Below are 17,320 nucleotides of genomic sequence, written 5' to 3'. Positions count from 1 at the left end.
CCAGTCTTCTTGATACGATGTTTTTGGTTTTGTATAGACTATCTGACCGAATCTCTTTAACCTCACTTTTTTGACAATTAGTGGTAACTTTGTTTACCTTTTGGACTTTGCGCTTTTTTCTGATGGAACAGTCGTGCGCATAGTGGAAATCCTGCTCAATTTATAATTGTTCTTAGTGTACTGGCACCTGCCGCACAACATTTAAAGGACATAAAGATCACAGTTAAAATGATCTGCTATAGTTGAGAACGAAACTGCATCACCCGAAGGTAAACAAAGTTACCAGTAGCTGTCAAACTCAGGTGCGTGACGTCACTGTGCGATGGTCTATAAGCACTGAAAGCTGGCTTGCCAGATCTACGGATTTATCCGTAGATCAACGGATTTGTTCACTTCTACGGAATACCATTAATTTGGGAAATCCGTAGAAAAGAGGGGAAATCCGTAGAATCTACGGATTTTAACGAAATAGTTCTGACGACGCTGACTGGAAGGCAATCAAAAAAAGTAGGAGGTTGTATCCAAGACACGACCACATGAATGACGTAGAACTACGTACACTATTAACCAATGCATTGAGTGTTTCATTACCCTAGTAACATGGTTTAATCAAAGTTTTTTAGCGCTTTTTTGGCTGTATTGAGCGCTATAAAACTTTGATAAAACCAATATTTTTACTTGAGTAATGAGTTATAATGTCTACTAATGAAGGGTTGTGAATTTCGTGAACCGGATTCAGCAGTTAGCAGAACGTGCCGAGTTAAAATCACAGCACACACACACAAATCATACCATATCATAGACACACGCACATCATACCATATCATACAGACACATACACTGCCGTTCCAATCGTAGTAGTCCCATGTTCTACACAAACCTTATGCACGCTGGGACAACTATGCTTGGAAGGGCAGTACACATCATACCATATCATACAGACACACACACACATACACACACACACATCATATCATATACACACACACATCATACCATATTATACACACATCACACCATATCATACACACATCATACCATATCATACACTCACAGCAAGCAAGCGACCAATCAGAGACGTTATTTTTATCAACAAGGCTTGACAATTTTCAATAGTGCAATAGTTCGTAGATTCAAACATTATTTTTCTGCATTTGGGCAGATGCGTATATAATTTTCCAATCGATTGCTGCAAGAATGAAGAAAATCGGTTGAAAACCAACCGACCTATAAGCATTTGAAAAGGGACAAATTTCGTCCCAGTTTTTCAGTTTGCATCCCTGTGTGGTATGCTAAAGCAAAACGTAGTTCTACGTCAATACCCTCCGTGACATCGCCTAAAACACACACGCAAGTGGTGTGGTGGGTTTGGACATGCCTGATCACGACCGATTTGAAGTCATCAGTTGTATTTCAAGAATTGCACAAAAAAGGATACGCTTTTACATCGTCACACACTAACGTAGCTATATAAAATTGGAAAATCGTAGAAAAGTACACTAAAGTCACTTTTTACGCGGGGGATACGTGCCGCGTAAAAAACCGCGTAAATTCCGGAATCCGCGTAAAAAAACGCGTAAATTCCGAAATCTGCATAAAAAAACCGCGTAAATTCCGCAATCCGCGTAAAAAAACCGCGTAAAACCCGACCTTAGTGTATAAGATGCCCAAACCGTTTATGGTTCGATGTATAATATATTGCACCTGAATTTCGTGAACCGGATTCAGCAGTTAGCAGAACGTGCCGAGTTAAAATCACAGCACACACACACAAATCATACCATATCATAGACACACGCACATCATACCATATCATACAGACACATACACTGCCGTTCCAATCGTAGTAGTCCCATGTTCTACACAAACCTTATGCACGCTGGGACAACTATGCTTGGAAGGGCAGTACACATCATACCATATCATACAGACACACACACACATACACACACACACATCATATCATATACACACACACATCATACCATATTATACACACATCACACCATATCATACACACATCATACCATATCATACACTCACAGCAAGCAAGCGACCAATCAGAGACGTTATTTTTATCAACAAGGCTTGACAATTTTCAATAGTGCAATAGTTCGTAGATTCAAACATTATTTTTCTGCATTTGGGCAGATGCGTGTATAATTTTCCAATCGATTGCTGCAAGAATGAAGAAAATCGGTTGAAAACCAACCGACCTATAAGCATTTGAAAAGGGACAAATTTCGTCCCAGTTTTTCAGTTTGCATCCCTGTGTGGTATGCTAAAGCAAAACGTAGTTCTACGTCAATACCCTCCGTGACATCGCCTAAAACACACACGCAAGTGGTGTGGTGGGTTTGGACATGCCTGATCACGACCGATTTGAAGTCATCAGTTGTATTTCAAGAATTGCACAAAAAAGGATACGCTTTTACATCGTCACACACTAACGTAGCTATATAAAATTGGAAAATCGTAGAAAAGTACACTAAAGTCACTTTTTACGCGGGGGATACGTGCCGCGTAAAAAAACCGCGTAAATTCCGGAATCCGCGTAAAAAAACGCGTAAATTCCGAAATCTGCATAAAAAAACCGCGTAAATTCCGCAATCCGCGTAAAAAAACCGCGTAAAACCCGACCTTAGTGTATAAGATGCCCAAACCGTTTATGGTTCGATGTATAATATATTGCACCTGCGTAGTCCTGCGGCAACGATGTGGATGTATCTCTGATAAAATTTCGTATTTGTTAGGGTTTCATTTCAGTTCAAACTTTCATCGACGTCTTCACGAGAGCAGAAAAACATGAAAATAGTTTTTATTTTGACGTGGAACTACGTCTCTCACGAAGTTCGGCTACATAGGGATGTGAAATGAAAATCTAAGACCGGAAAAAGTGAAAAATATGTCCAATTTCGAATGCTAATAAATCGGGTAATTTCTGATGGATTTCCTTCGTTCTTACAGCAATCGATTGGAAAATCTGCTAAGAATCCTCCCGGATGCAAAAAATTGTAATGTTGTACTATTGTACTATTTAAAATTGTCAAGCCTAATCAAAACACAAAATTTGGCCTCTGATTGGTCGAATTATAGACTCAGTAATTCGGAATGTAAAGTACCTATATGGCCTATATTAGAGCCCGTTTCAGCCGAAACTGTTCATATTCTAAAAGCGACTATAACAATCCTTACATGGCAGCAGTGGCGGCGGATAGCATCAGCAGCAGCAGTGATATCAGCAACGATAGCGGAAAGGCCTGCTGGTTCAGCGGCACTTACTCTAGTAAAAAGCTGCCTTTGTGCAGTAGCGAGCAGCGTCAGTAGTAGATACATTAGCCGGCACTTCCTCTAATGAAAAGTTACCCTATTTTGACAACACACAAGCGTTTTGCGATGCTGGCATTCAAAATATATGAACCGTCAAATTTTCAGTGTGAAAACAGTTTTCAACTGTGTTATCAGAAAAATACCTTAAATCCCCTATATCGGGGTAGCACACAGATGCGACATTATATCCGGTATAAGATATAAAAACAATTGTCCTCATGAGGGCAACAAAAAAATTATCGAAGATTTAATTTATTCTCGTTTTGCGCTACAATTAAAAGTAAAATATTTTATTCTGCATGCACTCTGACTGTTGAAACTTGTTCGCATTGTATAGTGATTGTTCCATTCATGTTTAGTGATGTATGTGCAAACTGGAATTCGGTACCACTTCAACTCTTCTTTCGCACAAAACTTTAAACAAATTCAATACAAGAAATGTAGCAAACAACCTTATGTAGCTCTACGTCAACCTTGTGGTTGTGGCTTTGCATACAACCTTTGTGATTTTTCAATTGGGACTGACTTTCGATTTTAAAATAAAGATGGTTTCCTTTGCCCTTTCCTGTTCACGAAGTTATTCATGATTTAAAAATATTTAAGCATTTATTTATGTAAATCACTTTGTAGACTTATAAATATTACTGTAAAACATTGTATTTTGAAGAAAATTGGAATTTGAAATTATGCTACAGAACACCTCTGAGCACAATAGGGACTTATTTTCCGAGACACGATTTTTTTGCAATATTTGATTATTTTGAGTGTTTTTTTAAATAATAATAAAAAACGATGTGGTTTTGAGAAAAAAAAACCTAAGTTTATGGCGGGGCAATTTCTCTCTTCATCATCCAAAGAGAATTGCACATCGAACACCTAGGGGCGTAAAATGATCGCGAAGATTACATTAGAAACATCTCTGTGTGTCTCCAAATGCTGATCAATACAATATTTCTCTAATATTGCTCTGAAGCAATAATAAAAATAGTCAATTACATACTTGGAATCGATTAATGAATGTTATTGAAATTCGGATTTCGGGTGTTATTTTTTCATTCCAGACTTTCTTCTGTAATTTCTTGACAATAATTCAAACATTGAAAATGTTTCGGTGTTTATCGTTTATTCTTTTTACACGCATGCTTGATAATACGACGTTAAGAAGATATAATATGGATAGAGGGGTGCCCAAAAATGAAACGATAAATACTTGGTAATATTGTTCATTGCTGTTATTTCGCAATATATCAACAGTGTATTGTCCCTAGTGTTTGATTTAGAGATGTTCTGATAATCTTTGAACTGGTTTGATGAATTATAGAGAAGAAATTTTTCTCTTTTTTCAGGCTTGCAGGCTGAAGTACTGAGAATTAATAATTTTAGTTTAAAAAATCATACATAGGGGCAGTATGGCAGGATTCATTAAACTTCGTGTTTCACGTGCTAAAATTTCTTGTTCTGAATCCTGTACTGCTGTCAAGTCCAAAATATAACAAAAACAAAAAAAATGTACATCTAATAATTTCTACTGTAAAGTTTTTCGGAAGCGAATTTTATGCAGTAATGAGTCCAAAAAATTGATCATTACTTTTGCAAACATTTTGAGAGCTATTGATCTATAAGTTAATTTAGTTGAGTGCATTTTAACATATATGTCCCGAAAACTCGCAACGTTTATTACGGTGAAATGGTAATTGATTTTTTAATTTGTAATACAATAGTCTATCTAATTCAATGATATATGTTTGATTTCCATTCTCAGGGGGCAAACATTTCGCAGCTTGAGCGGGATATTGGTGCCGATCAGTTTCCACCCAACGAGCACTACTTTGGACTAGTTAATGTGAGTAGCGTAAATGCGAAAAAAACGTACTATAACAGCTCTTCTTTTAGTTCGGGAATACCTGCTACAGCAATTCAGTGCTTCAGGCATTATATTTCTGTCGACCGTTCCGGGAAAAGGTTCTCGAATACAAAGCGAAAAACAAGCGTACAAAGGAGACTTTGCTTTCCTGTCTGGCGGATCTGTTTTATAGTATAGCAACGCAGAAGAAAAAAGTTGGTTCGATTGCTCCGAAAAAATTTATCGCTCGGCTACGGAAGGAGAAGGAGGAATTCGATAATTATATGCAGCAGGATGCTCATGAGTTTTTGAACTTCCTAATTAATCACATCAACGAAATTATTCTTGCGGAGCGAAACCAGGCCAAAGGTGCGGCAGCAGCTGCAAACAAAGTTGGATCCAACATGGGAATGGGCGGTAGTCTAAACGGGGATAGTTCTCAGCAACCACAGGAACCGACCTGGGTACATGAGATATTCCAGGGTATCTTGACAAGTGAAACTCGGTGCTTAAACTGCGAAACGGTCAGCAGTAAAGATGAAAACTTCTTCGACCTGCAGGTCGATGTAGATCAGAACACCAGCATCACGCATTGCTTGCGATGTTTTAGTAACACAGAAACACTGTGTAGTGATAACAAGTTCAAGTGCGACAACTGTTGCAGTTACCAGGAGGCGCAAAAACGGATGCGAGTTAAAAAATTGCCAATGATTTTGGCGTTGCACCTTAAGCGTTTCAAGTATATGGAGCAGTACAACAGGCACATAAAAGTGTCGCATCGTGTCGTGTTTCCACTGGAGCTAAGACTATTTAATACGGTAAGTCAAGACGAATAACTCGATGCATATGGAAAGTAACAATCACTCTATTGCAGTCGGATGATGCTGTGAATCCAGACCGCCTCTACGATCTGATGGCTGTAGTGATCCACTGCGGTTCTGGACCTAATCGTGGACACTACATAAGTATAGTGAAAAGTCACGGGTTTTGGTTGCTTTTTGATGATGACATGGTCGATGTAGGTTTTGTTATATTCATTATAGCGTTAATACATGTAAACGTTGATTTATATTGTTGCAGAAAATTGAAGCATCCACTATAGAGGACTTTTACGGCCTTACCTCGGATATTCAGAAGTCCTCTGAAACGGGTTATATTCTATTCTATCAATCACGAGATGCAACCTAACTTAGAGCCTGAGTTCTGCCTATAGAGAGTGTAAAAGTTACAAACCGCCATGGCAGACCTTGCCTTGGTGGCAATGGAAATCGTTGAACTAATTTATTTTTATGTTGATGATTAGTAGGTTGATCAAATTGGCATGTTTCAAAAGCAGGTTTGCTGTGCAGTCATTGCTTAGTTCTCAAACATAGTTTTATATTTTGCTTATAGAGTGTACGCTGTACACATTTTCTATTGGATAGCACTGTAAAAATTATTGTTATCTGTCCAAAATTAAGAAAACGAATAGCCTATATCTAAAATATCTAAGTGCATGCGTTGCAAAAACATCATTTTGTCAACAGTTGTCAAAACGCCGAAAAAGTCGGATAATATAACATGTTGCAAAACTGTTTCCCTGTTTTACTTTATCCATTTGTGCCGTTCAAACAGTTCAAGTATTCCTGAGAGTTTATTCTTACTGTATAGATATTTTTTTTGCTGTCAACAATTTCAAACTAACGTCAGTTTGTTTCTGGTTGTTCATCAAAAATATTCACTAAAAATATTAAAATATGAGTTCAGAAATGACTGGTTTTATTTGCAGAACGAAATTTGTTTCAGATAATTCATTTTGTTCCTGTATACTATTTAAATTTGCGAAATACAAGAATAACCTCGATTTTATATTCAATTGAAAATCGAATACTCTGCTAAAACGATATTGAATTTCGACTGGATGTATGAAAATAAAACTATCGTTTCTTAATTAAATTGGTTTTGTATTAACATATACGGTTCACCAACATTCCAAGCCACAATTTACGCAATGAATTCGTACGGGATAGGTGCCAGGAACACCGGCTCTGGAGGATTCACGATAACTTGCTCGCCACGGGGTGGAGCTGGCTTACGCTTCAGACAAATCTTAGCTTTCGGGTTCTTGGTCTTCACTTCGTGGCGGATTTTGTCATTTTCCTTCACTCGGCGCAGGAAATCTTCACGGCAACGGGATGGATTGACGTGCTCCACGCGGACGTTGATACGCTTGGCCAGAATTTTACCTCGAACACGTTTGTTCACAATCACACCAAGGGCGTGCTTGGTTACGTTGTACACTCGGCCAGTTTTACCATGGTACGCTTTGTAGGGCATACCCTTGTGGACAGCTCCATGACCCTACGATAAAATAAATCCCTTTATAGAAGCAGAATGAAGAGATAGTATAATCATTCAAAAGAGTAAAAATGTACGCAACCTAAGTGAACCTCGTCAGTTAAAAACAACTCACGAGAAATTTACATAGAAAGCTAAACATTTTTCTCGGAGAATGACTAAGAGGTAGACAGGACTTTTCTGAAGACCCCTCCTGAACATCTCCAAAAGCTGGGCGTTCTAACCCGCAAAACTCACCTTAATATCCACGTAATCACCGGCTTTGTATACTTTCAGGTAAGTAGACAGTGGAATAGTACCGTGTTTACGGAAGGGACGAGAGAACATGTCCCTGGTACCACGACGATAACCCTTCGAGTTGGTCATTTTGCTCGCTTAGATGGTGAATACTGAAAATAGAAGCGGTTTTTAGTTGACTTTCGCTCTTGTAAAGCAGCATTGCTTATCAAAAACATTGTTTGGTTATTCTTGGCAGCAAAAGTTTACGTCTTCTCAAATCGTCAAACTTGCGATTAATTGTTACACTTGAAATTCTAATTTGTTAAGAATAAACTCAAACATTGTTTACATATAGAATCATACAGAAAAATGTATGGTTTATAAATAAAATCTCATAATTTCTACAAATTTACTCGGATACGCACTGCCAACTTCACGTACGAGAAGAAAAAGGTTATGCTCGGCTTAGAAATTTCAGATGTCAACATGATTGGTTGGTAGCAATGATTTCCGCGCTTATGTCAGACTTTTGTTTCGGCCTTTCGCAACAAGGGGCCTGGTAATTTAAACGATGTTTTGGCTATTATCTCACAGCAAAATTCAATCAAATCCAATAAACTTTGGTTTGGTTTAATGAAAAGTTTGGATAGTTTTCTAATTATTAAAATAAAATAAATAAATAATTTAATACAAGCATCTTATTAATTCAATAAAATCGTTTGCTTGAAACAAATGAACAGATTTTATTTAAATAACACGACATTTTATTGAATTCAATAAAGGCTTTGACGAGGACGCCTTTTTAATATAACCAAACCGCAGACAGACGTCCAAGCTGAGTTCCAAACTTGTGTAAAGTTTTTTGTAGTAGCAATCCGTAACCAGATAGCGCTACCAGTACCGCCAGCCTCGTACACTAGCGAAAAAAAATTATTGTAGCGATAACCCAAGTAACCCAAAGTTCGGATAGAAGTGCCTCTTTGGGCTTATGCAGCCACCAATTCAAGTCGCAAAAACTTCTATTCAGCTGCGTTTTTAAGTAACTATCCGAACTGTCAAGTTTATGATAAAGCTCCCAATAGCATGCTAAACAGCTTATTGTGAACTAAAGGTTATACTTTGAAGTTTATTTATAGTCTGTGTTAAGCCCTGTACTACCCGTAAATCAGCTTAAAAGGAACTTTAAAGAAACTTATTTATTTATATATATATATATATATATATATATATATATATATATATATATATATATATATATATATATATATATATATTTATATATATATATATATATATATATATATATATATATATATATATATATATATATATATATATATATATATATATATATATATATATATATAAATAAAAAAAATAATACGTTGAATGTAGTTTTATATTTTTTTTCACTAACACAGGGCTTTTTCTTTATGATTACTCTTATACATCTAGAAGGATATAATTAGAATAGAAGGGAAGCAAACTTTTTATTTTTAGGGGAAACTTTTTATTTTTAACTACCCACCCTCTTGTTCTGGAACTGAACTCTGGATCTTTCACTCAAATGCCAATAACACTACTCATTGGGTCATATCTGCACGTAGCCGATAGCCGATTTATCACCGTGTGTTAATTGAAAATTTATAATAAGCTAAAAATAGAAGAAAACTAATTTTAACTTGCATGTAGCCTATTGTGACTTTGATGTAGTGTCAGGAGCCTGGTGTGAACTTTGTAGTCGCATAACAGTACACATATCAACTTTAACTGAACTTATTCGAGAGACATTCAAAAAGAACGTCATTAGTTTTTTCTTTTAATTTTACACTTTCCTATTTTGTTCATAAGAACGGTTTTCTTCCGGACACCTTACCTTCAAGTATCATCTTATAACATGCGAAAATATCGAAAGATCATAACGAAAGTCTATCTCTACTAAACTCTCTCTTTGTCAATCCTTGAAATTGTTTTACAATGATGATTCCATACTCCACCGGCAGTGATCGTCCTTTTTAAACAACCCTTTTTCTTTTTGACGTCTCTTGTTTGCATATCCAGTGCTGAAAATCTAGTATACTTCGTGCCGTTGATTTTCAGGATTTTGCGTTGATTATTTGGTGGAAAATTAAACATGTACTAACAATTCGAATGAAAACAAAGTTCTATTGCAGAGATGCCGTTTGTGATCGTTGAAACTACCGATGCCAAGGGGAGAAAAGAGCTTTCTGCTGTGCCAGAAAAATGGACACAAATTTCGAAACGCGGGCAAACAGTTATGTGGCCAAATGCAAAAAGCGCTGCAGAACAAGCGAAATTGCTCCAAAATGCCGAAAGTGCCCCTAAAAAAGCGTGGCTAAAGTCTCGTTGTGTTGTGAAACGTCAGAACATTTTATCCTATGAGAATGCTATGTCTGCTAGAGCTGAATGACCCCTCAGCTGCCGCTCATGGCAAGTCCGTCCCAATTGCATTTTTATCAATTTTGAGTTTATTTATGGAATCAATTCCTTTTTATATCTACTTTCGATAAAACAAATATTTTTGAATACTTCGTTCTGAGGAACCATGAAAAAAATAGCAAGTTGGTTTGTCCCATAGCAAAAGTGATCGCAAGTCGGTCCCATTGAAAAAATCTTCGCAATTTAACCCTACAGCCAATTTTTTTTTTCTTCACATAACATTTATTTGACACGGCACAAATACAATTTAATGTTTAACGGCGCCAATTATATCTGATGACTTAAAAACTAAAGCAAATTTTTTATCCTCGCTGCCGACTACGAGCTGAAATTAAGTCTAACTTAAAACTAGCATGGGATTTCCAATCAGTGTTTTGTTGTTCAATGGTCGTCTGATAATCGTCGAATGGCATGTATGGATTCGTTCTGCTGAGCCACGATGTCGTGAGTTGGGACAGAGGCTCGTAGTCCTTGGGTCCTGGTTCTGTTGTGCGGGGTCTGGTTGCTGGTTTTGTGCTTAAGGTTCAAACGTGTTCTTGTCGTTTTGTTGGGTGTAGACGGAGGGGAACGGGACTAGACTGGGGCGTGGATGGATTTCAGGAAAACGTATATAAGGGACATGTAGGACAGGTCACGGCTCGCCAAGACATCACGAACAGGAACAGCCGGCTGTCTACCCTCGGCCTGCAGGGAAGCTATTAATTTAGACCTGGCGTCACGGTGGACAGGGCATGACCAAACCACATGCTCTATGTCGTGATAACCTTCACCACAGGCACAGATACCACTTTCCCCGAGCCCAACACGACGGAGGAGCGCGTCAAATCTATAGTGATTGGACATAAGCCGGGACATCACGCAAATGAAATCCCGACCTACATCCAACCCCTTGAACCACGGGTTCGTCGATACTTTGGGGATTATGGAATGTAACCACCTTCCCAATTCCCCTCTGGTCCAAGCATTTTGCCAACTGATGATCGTATTCTGACGTACAAGTGCGAAAAATTCATTAAAGGCAATTGGTCTTTCATAAATATCACCGTTTGTTGCGCCCACCTTAGCCAAAGAGTCCGCTTTCTCATTACCCGGTATCGAGCAGTGAGAAGGGACCCACGCTAAGGTAATCTGAGTAGATTTTTCGGATAAAGCACTCAGATGTTCCCGTATTTTCCCCAGGAAATACGGAGAGTGCTTAACATCTTTCATCGATCGGAGAGCCTCAATGGAACTGAGACTGTCCGTAAAGATGAAATAATGGTCCGTGGGCATTTTTTCGATAATCCCTAGGGTGTACTGAATTGCAGCTAATTCTGCGACGTAAACAGAAGCAGGATTATCGAGCTTATGGGAGACGGTTAAATTGTTATTGAAGATACCGAAGCCAGTGGACCCATCAAGAAGTGATCCGTCAGTGTAGTACATATTGTCGCAGTTGATGTTTCGATATTTATTGGAAAAAATTTTAGGGATCTGCTGCACGCGTAAATGATCCGGGATTCCACGAGTTTCTTCTATCATGGATGTATCGAAAAACACAGTAGAATCAGAAGTATTTGATAAGTCGACACGATTTGGAATATTCGAAGAAGGGTTAATATTTTGGGACATGTGATTGAAATACAATGTCATAAAACGGGTTTGAGAATTAAGTTCGATTAACCTTTCAAAATTTTCAATCACGGGACGGTTCAAGACCTCACATTTGATTAGAATACGAGAAGACAGGCTCCAGAAGCGGTTTTTCAATGGTAGTACTCCAGCTAAAACCTCCAAACTCATCGTATGGGTCGACTGCATGCAACCTAAGGCGATACGCAAACAACGATATTGTATTCGCTCCAGTTTGATCAAATGTGTGTTTGCTGCGGAGCGGAAGCAGAAACACCCGTATTCAATAACAGACAATATCGTTGTTTGGTAAAGCCTTATAAGGTCTCCTGGATGGGCTCCCCACCATTGTCCGGTTATTGTACGAAGAAAATTCACTCTTTGTTGACATTTTTTCATCAGATACCTCACGTGACAACCCCAGGTGCCTTTAGAGTCGAACCAGACACCAAGATATTTGTGTACCAAAACCTGAGAAATCGTTTTACCCATTAATTGTGTTTGAAGCTGAGCAGGTTCATGCTTCCTAGAAAAAACTACTATCTCAGTCTTCTCCGGAGAGAATTCGATACCTAGCTGTAAAGCCCAAGCAGACAAATTGTCCAAGGTATCTTGCAATGGTCCTTGCAAATCGGCAGCTTTGGCTCCTGTAACAGAGATTACACTGTCGTCTGCAAGTTGTCTTATCGTGCATGAATTTGCCAGACATTCGTCGATGTCATTTACATAAAAGTTGTAAAGAAGGGGGCTTAAACATGAGCCCTGGGGAAGACCCATGTAGCTAATGCGAAAAGTTGCCAAATCGCCATGCGTAAAATGCATGTGCTTTTCGGACAACAAGTTGTGCAAAAAATTGTTCAAAATTGGAGAAAATCCTTGTCGGTGAAGTTTACCCGAAAGAATGTCAATAGAAACGGAATCAAAAGCCCCCTTAATGTCCAAGAACGCAGACGCCATTTGTTCTTTACGAGCATACGCCAGCTGAATATCTGTTGAAAGCAACGCAAGACAATCATTCGTCCCTTTGGCACGGCGGAAGCCAAATTGAGTTTCTGATAGTAGACCATTTGATTCGACCCAGTGGTCTAAACGACGGAGTATCATTTTTTCCATCAATTTCCGGATACAGGATAGCATTGCAATCGGCCTATAAGAGTTGTGATTAGAAGCTGGTTTCCCTGGTTTTTGGATGGCGATCACCTTCACTTGCCTCCAATCCTGCGGTACAATGTTTTGCTCCAGGAACTTATTGAACAAGTTCAACAAGCGCCTCTTGGCATTGCCGGGTAGATTCTTCAACAAGTTGAATTTGATTCTATCTAATCCAGGCGCGTTATTGTTACAGGACAGGAGGGCAACTGAAAGTTCTGCCATCGTAAAAGGTGATTCTATCGCGTCGTGGCCCGGAGACGCATCGCGAACAATATTTTGCTCAGGAACAGAGTCCGGACATACTTTCCTGGCAAAATCAAATATCCACCTACTTGAAGACTCCTCGCTTTCGTTGACCGTTACGCGATTCCGCATTCTTCGGGCTGTGTTCCAAAGAGTGCTCATCGATGTCTCCCTCGACGTCTCGTTCACGAACCGACGCCAATATCCACGTTTCTTTGCTTTAGCCAAGCTTTTAAGCTTGGTATCAAGCTCCGAATACCGTAAATAGTCGCCAGGTATACCTCCCGTCTGGTAGGCCTTAAACGCGTCGGATCTTTGCGTGTAGACATCGGAGCACTCTTGGTCCCACCACGGAGTGGGAGGCCGTTCTTTGATCGTTACGCCGGGATATTTCTTCGTTTGGGCTTGCAACGCGGCGTCGAGAATCAAGCCCGCGAGGAGGTTGTATTCTTCAAGTGGTGAATGATGTTGAATCGACTCGACCGCTTTTGAAATCATTTCCTCGTATAACTTCCAATCGACATTTCGTGTGAGGTCATACGGAATGTCAATTGGTCGCATGCGAGTTGACCCGTTAGTAATTGAAATAAGAATAGGCAGATGGTCGCTACCGTGAGGATCGAGGATTACCTTCCATGTGCAATCCAACCGTAGCGACGTCGAACATAAGGATAGATCCAAAGCGCTTGGGCGCGCTGGAGGTTTCGGGATACGTGTCATTTCACCGTTGTTTAAAATAGTCATGTCGAAGTCATCGCAAAGGTTATAGATTAAAGAGGAGCGGTTATCATTGTATGGGGAACCCCAAGCCACGCCATGAGAGTTGAAGTCTCCCAAAATCAAACGTGGCGAGGGAAGAAGTTCTATTAAATCAAAGAGCAGCCGTTGCCCAACCTGTGCTCTGGGGGGAATATATATTGAGGCAATACAAAGCTCTTTACCTTGTATTGTCATTTGACATGCGACAACTTCGATGCCTGGAATCGAGGGGAGGTTAATACGATAGAAAGAATAGCACTTTTTAATCCCTAAAAGTACTCCTCCATATGGGGTGTCTCGATCAAGGCGAATAATATTAAAATCATGGAAGTTGAGATCAATATTTGAAGTAAGCCAAGTTTCACAAAGGGAAAATGCATCGCATTTGTTTTTATTTATCAAAACTTTAAACGAATCAATTTTTGGTAAAATACTTCTACAATTCCACTGTAAGACAGAGATAGAATCCTTCATATACGCAGTTGAATTAGGCATCGAAGGATACAATCGCTGCAAGGAGAGGCCATTGGGCAGTCAACTGCTTCAAAAATGATCTAACTGTTGGGAGGAATGCTGTAAGAAAAATTTTAATTGGATCGGGTACATTGAAAGTTTCAAAAATCCAGTCCACAATGTCAGAAAATTTCACTAATCCAGAGTTTGTTTCATCAACTGGGAGTGTAAAAGGAGCAACTGGGGTTTTAGATGTTCCTGGCAGTGCTGGGAACTCCTTCTGGGACTTTAAATTTGCCAGCCCAGGAGGAGTTTGCTTCGGTTTTTCCGCAGCACTGTTTGGTTTGTTTGTAACCTTCATTTCACTTTGAGAAATCTTAGGACCTTTTCTGGGAAGTTTAGGAGAGGAAGCACTTTTCCTCTTTCTAGACTCCCCAGGATTGGCGTAAGATGCTCCCGCTGGTGAATCGTCAGAATCGGTTTCCTCAGAGGGCAACAGATCGAAGGGGTTCGAAGTAACGGGAGAAGTGGTAACGGTCTTCTTCAGCATGTCAGCGTAGGAACGCTTTGAACGCTCTTTGAGAGACCGTTTTATTTTATCCCTGCGCTGCATGTACACCGCACATGTCGAGAGCTCATGCAGATTTTCTCCGCAGTGAATACACTTTTCAGCGTTAACACTGCAAGAATCTTCCGCATGAGACTCCCCACACTTGCCACAACGTGCCTTATTGCAGCAGTAGGCGGCTGTATGGCCTAACTGCTTGCAATTCAGGCAGTTCATGACGCGGGGCACGTAGAGCCTCACAGGGAGACGAACCCGGTGGATCGAGACGTGGCTTGGTAGTGCAGACCCGGCGAACGTAACTCGAAACGAGTCTGACGGAGTGTATACTGTTTTGCCACCGATGATCGATGCTGACCGCAATTGCTTGCAGTCGAGCACCTTTACTTCGGGACACGTTTTGTTCTTAAAGCACCCTTTGGCACTTTGCAGTATACACTCGACGGACAGACTCGAATCGGTTATGACACCGTCGATCTCCACGTCTCGTGCGGGTATGTAAACGCGATACTCGCGTGTGAAGAGCTCAGAGCAAGCTATATCGTTGGCCTCTTTCAGGTTACCGACCACGACACGGAGCTTGTTAGGCCGGACCTTGGAAATTTCGGTCACGCCCTTGTACTCCTTCGTCAGGTCTTTAGAAATCTGCAAGAGGTTCAACTTTTTCGATTTCGGTCCTGCCTTTGGCCGAAAATAAACAGTATAGCTGCCCTGGGCTCCGTCTGGGTAAAGCCTGGGGCGAGGGGGGACTGAAGAATGAACAGGGGAGGGGGTAACAGAAGGGTCAGGGTCAGAGGGGTTCGGGGATGGTGGCGCGGGAGGCGAGGGATCTACATCCATCGCGCTATGTTTAGCGCACTAGCGCTGACAAGAACACGTACCTTTTTATTTCTCCCTTCCAGTAAGGTTGGTTGTCCGATCGTTCGAAGTAGCAGCCGTTACAGCCAGCAGCACCAATACAGCAGCACCAAACAGCCACCAGCAGCGAGCCAGGTGTGAGATCACTCCACACAGCGATACGACTCGCTGACACTGATGGCTTCTTCTTTTTCCTCGTTTGTGTCTCGTCCACTGCTGTAGCACAATCCAGCCAGCAGCCAAATCGGCTTACGCACCAGCTGGCAGTCACGATGCGAAACAGTTGCACAAAGGAACGACCTTGAACCCGGATTTATTTCACTCGACCAGGCAAACAATGCCAACACTTGTTCACACGTCTTTTGTTTTATACTCTATCGGACCGATCACCAAACACGTCCAGTACTGATGCGTGTTCGGCACAGAATGGACCCTACAGCCAATGATGATTATGAAAAATGTGATATTTACCACAACTTATGATCTTCAGGTTTAGAATTGGAAGTCCCAAGTGATATTCGATAGGAGGTTTGATTGAATTTTACACGTTCTACATCGTGTGGCTCTAGCTGATAGTACAATGTTTTCTTCAAGACAAAGTTTCCAGAAGTAGCTTCTTTCAGCTGTTGTTTGTTGACAGTGAACGTTTTAGGTGTGTTACTGTGTTGTTAGTTAAAGCATTCTTTAGTAAATACTGCTTTTCGTATTTTATCCGTATTTTATGTGAAGACGTGGTTAAGAATTGTTCAATTATTGCCGTGAATTTCGTTTTGAAGAATTTGTCAGTCATATCAAATCCTTCAGAACGCTACTTAGCTGTTTTTTAACGGGGCAATCATTTTCCTAAGCTATAGGAGTTTTTTCATATTTGCTTCCACTGCTACGTGGAAGCTGTCCGCCGTCACGAACGTGTGACCGCTCTTAGAAAAATTTAGAACAAGTTCCTACACCTAAACTGATTTTGAATTTATCAGTAGTATCAAATGTAAAAACAAAATCAAATTTTATTTTGAGTGCCGCAGTTGGTACATTGTGTTATGCTTCTCACAAAATGATTGTTTAATGAAGCACGAGAGAAGGTTATTTATGAATTGACCAGCGAGTTTCATTCCATACGCAAGCTATTAGCACCGCCATCGGTTTGGAGTAGTTTGTTTTTCATCACCGGTCGTAGCTGGCTATGGGACTAACTTGCTATCATTTTGGCTTCGTATCGTAAAAGTAATCGCATGTGAGTCCCAGCTTATGATTTTCAACAAATTTTAATTAAATTTCGGTGTTTATGCAAGTTTTATGATGCAAAAGTGTTAGGTTGTCATTGTAGTACTAAATTCTGTTCATGGTCTTGATTGAAAAAGCATTTGAATGCAAAATTTCACCTGAAACGTTACGATTTTCAATTGCTGTTTTCTCGTCACCATCAAAACGCAAATGGGACGGACTTGCTATGAGCGGCAGTCAGGTTAAAGGCTCTATAATAAAAATCAATC

The 17,320-nt window shown here is 40.0% G+C and overlaps 2 protein-coding genes across 7 annotated transcripts in view; one reads left to right on the top strand and one right to left on the bottom strand.

Moving 5' to 3' along the window:
• The first annotated feature begins 4,801 nt into the window (after positions 1-4,801).
• On the top strand, positions 4,802-6,747 carry LOC129725636 (ubiquitin carboxyl-terminal hydrolase 46). Its single transcript, XM_055681678.1, has 5 exons — positions 4,802-5,020; positions 5,093-5,173; positions 5,224-5,991; positions 6,048-6,191; positions 6,254-6,747. The coding sequence occupies exons 1-5, from the start codon at positions 5,018-5,020 to the stop codon at positions 6,359-6,361; spliced, it is 1,104 nt and encodes a 367-aa protein (XP_055537653.1). The 5' UTR covers positions 4,802-5,017; the 3' UTR covers positions 6,362-6,747.
• Positions 6,748-7,095: 348 nt separating this feature from the next.
• Positions 7,096-17,320, bottom strand: part of LOC129725641 (60S ribosomal protein L21) — a 357,660-nt gene continuing 347,435 nt past the window's right edge. For 4 of the 6 annotated variants that reach the window (XM_055681689.1, XM_055681688.1, XM_055681684.1 and 1 more), the window contains exons 2-3: positions 7,748-7,899; positions 7,096-7,513 (exon numbers count right to left, since the gene is read on the bottom strand). In XM_055681689.1, the coding sequence (XP_055537664.1) occupies positions 7,157-7,513; positions 7,748-7,876 (486 nt within the window). In that variant the 5' untranslated portion in view covers positions 7,877-7,899 and the 3' untranslated portion in view covers positions 7,096-7,156. Of the gene's footprint in view, positions 7,514-7,747; positions 7,900-7,963; positions 8,126-8,154; positions 8,207-17,320 lie in introns of those variants that run through there. The other 2 variants (XM_055681683.1, XM_055681686.1) reach the window with 2 other exon arrangements.

Source organism: Wyeomyia smithii, chromosome 2, assembly GCF_029784165.1.
Source record: "Wyeomyia smithii strain HCP4-BCI-WySm-NY-G18 chromosome 2, ASM2978416v1, whole genome shotgun sequence".
NCBI classification, from domain to species: Eukaryota; Metazoa; Arthropoda; class Insecta; order Diptera; family Culicidae; genus Wyeomyia; species Wyeomyia smithii.
The sequence above is the reverse complement of the archived record's forward strand: the minus strand, read 5'-3'. Positions and strand labels throughout refer to the sequence as shown.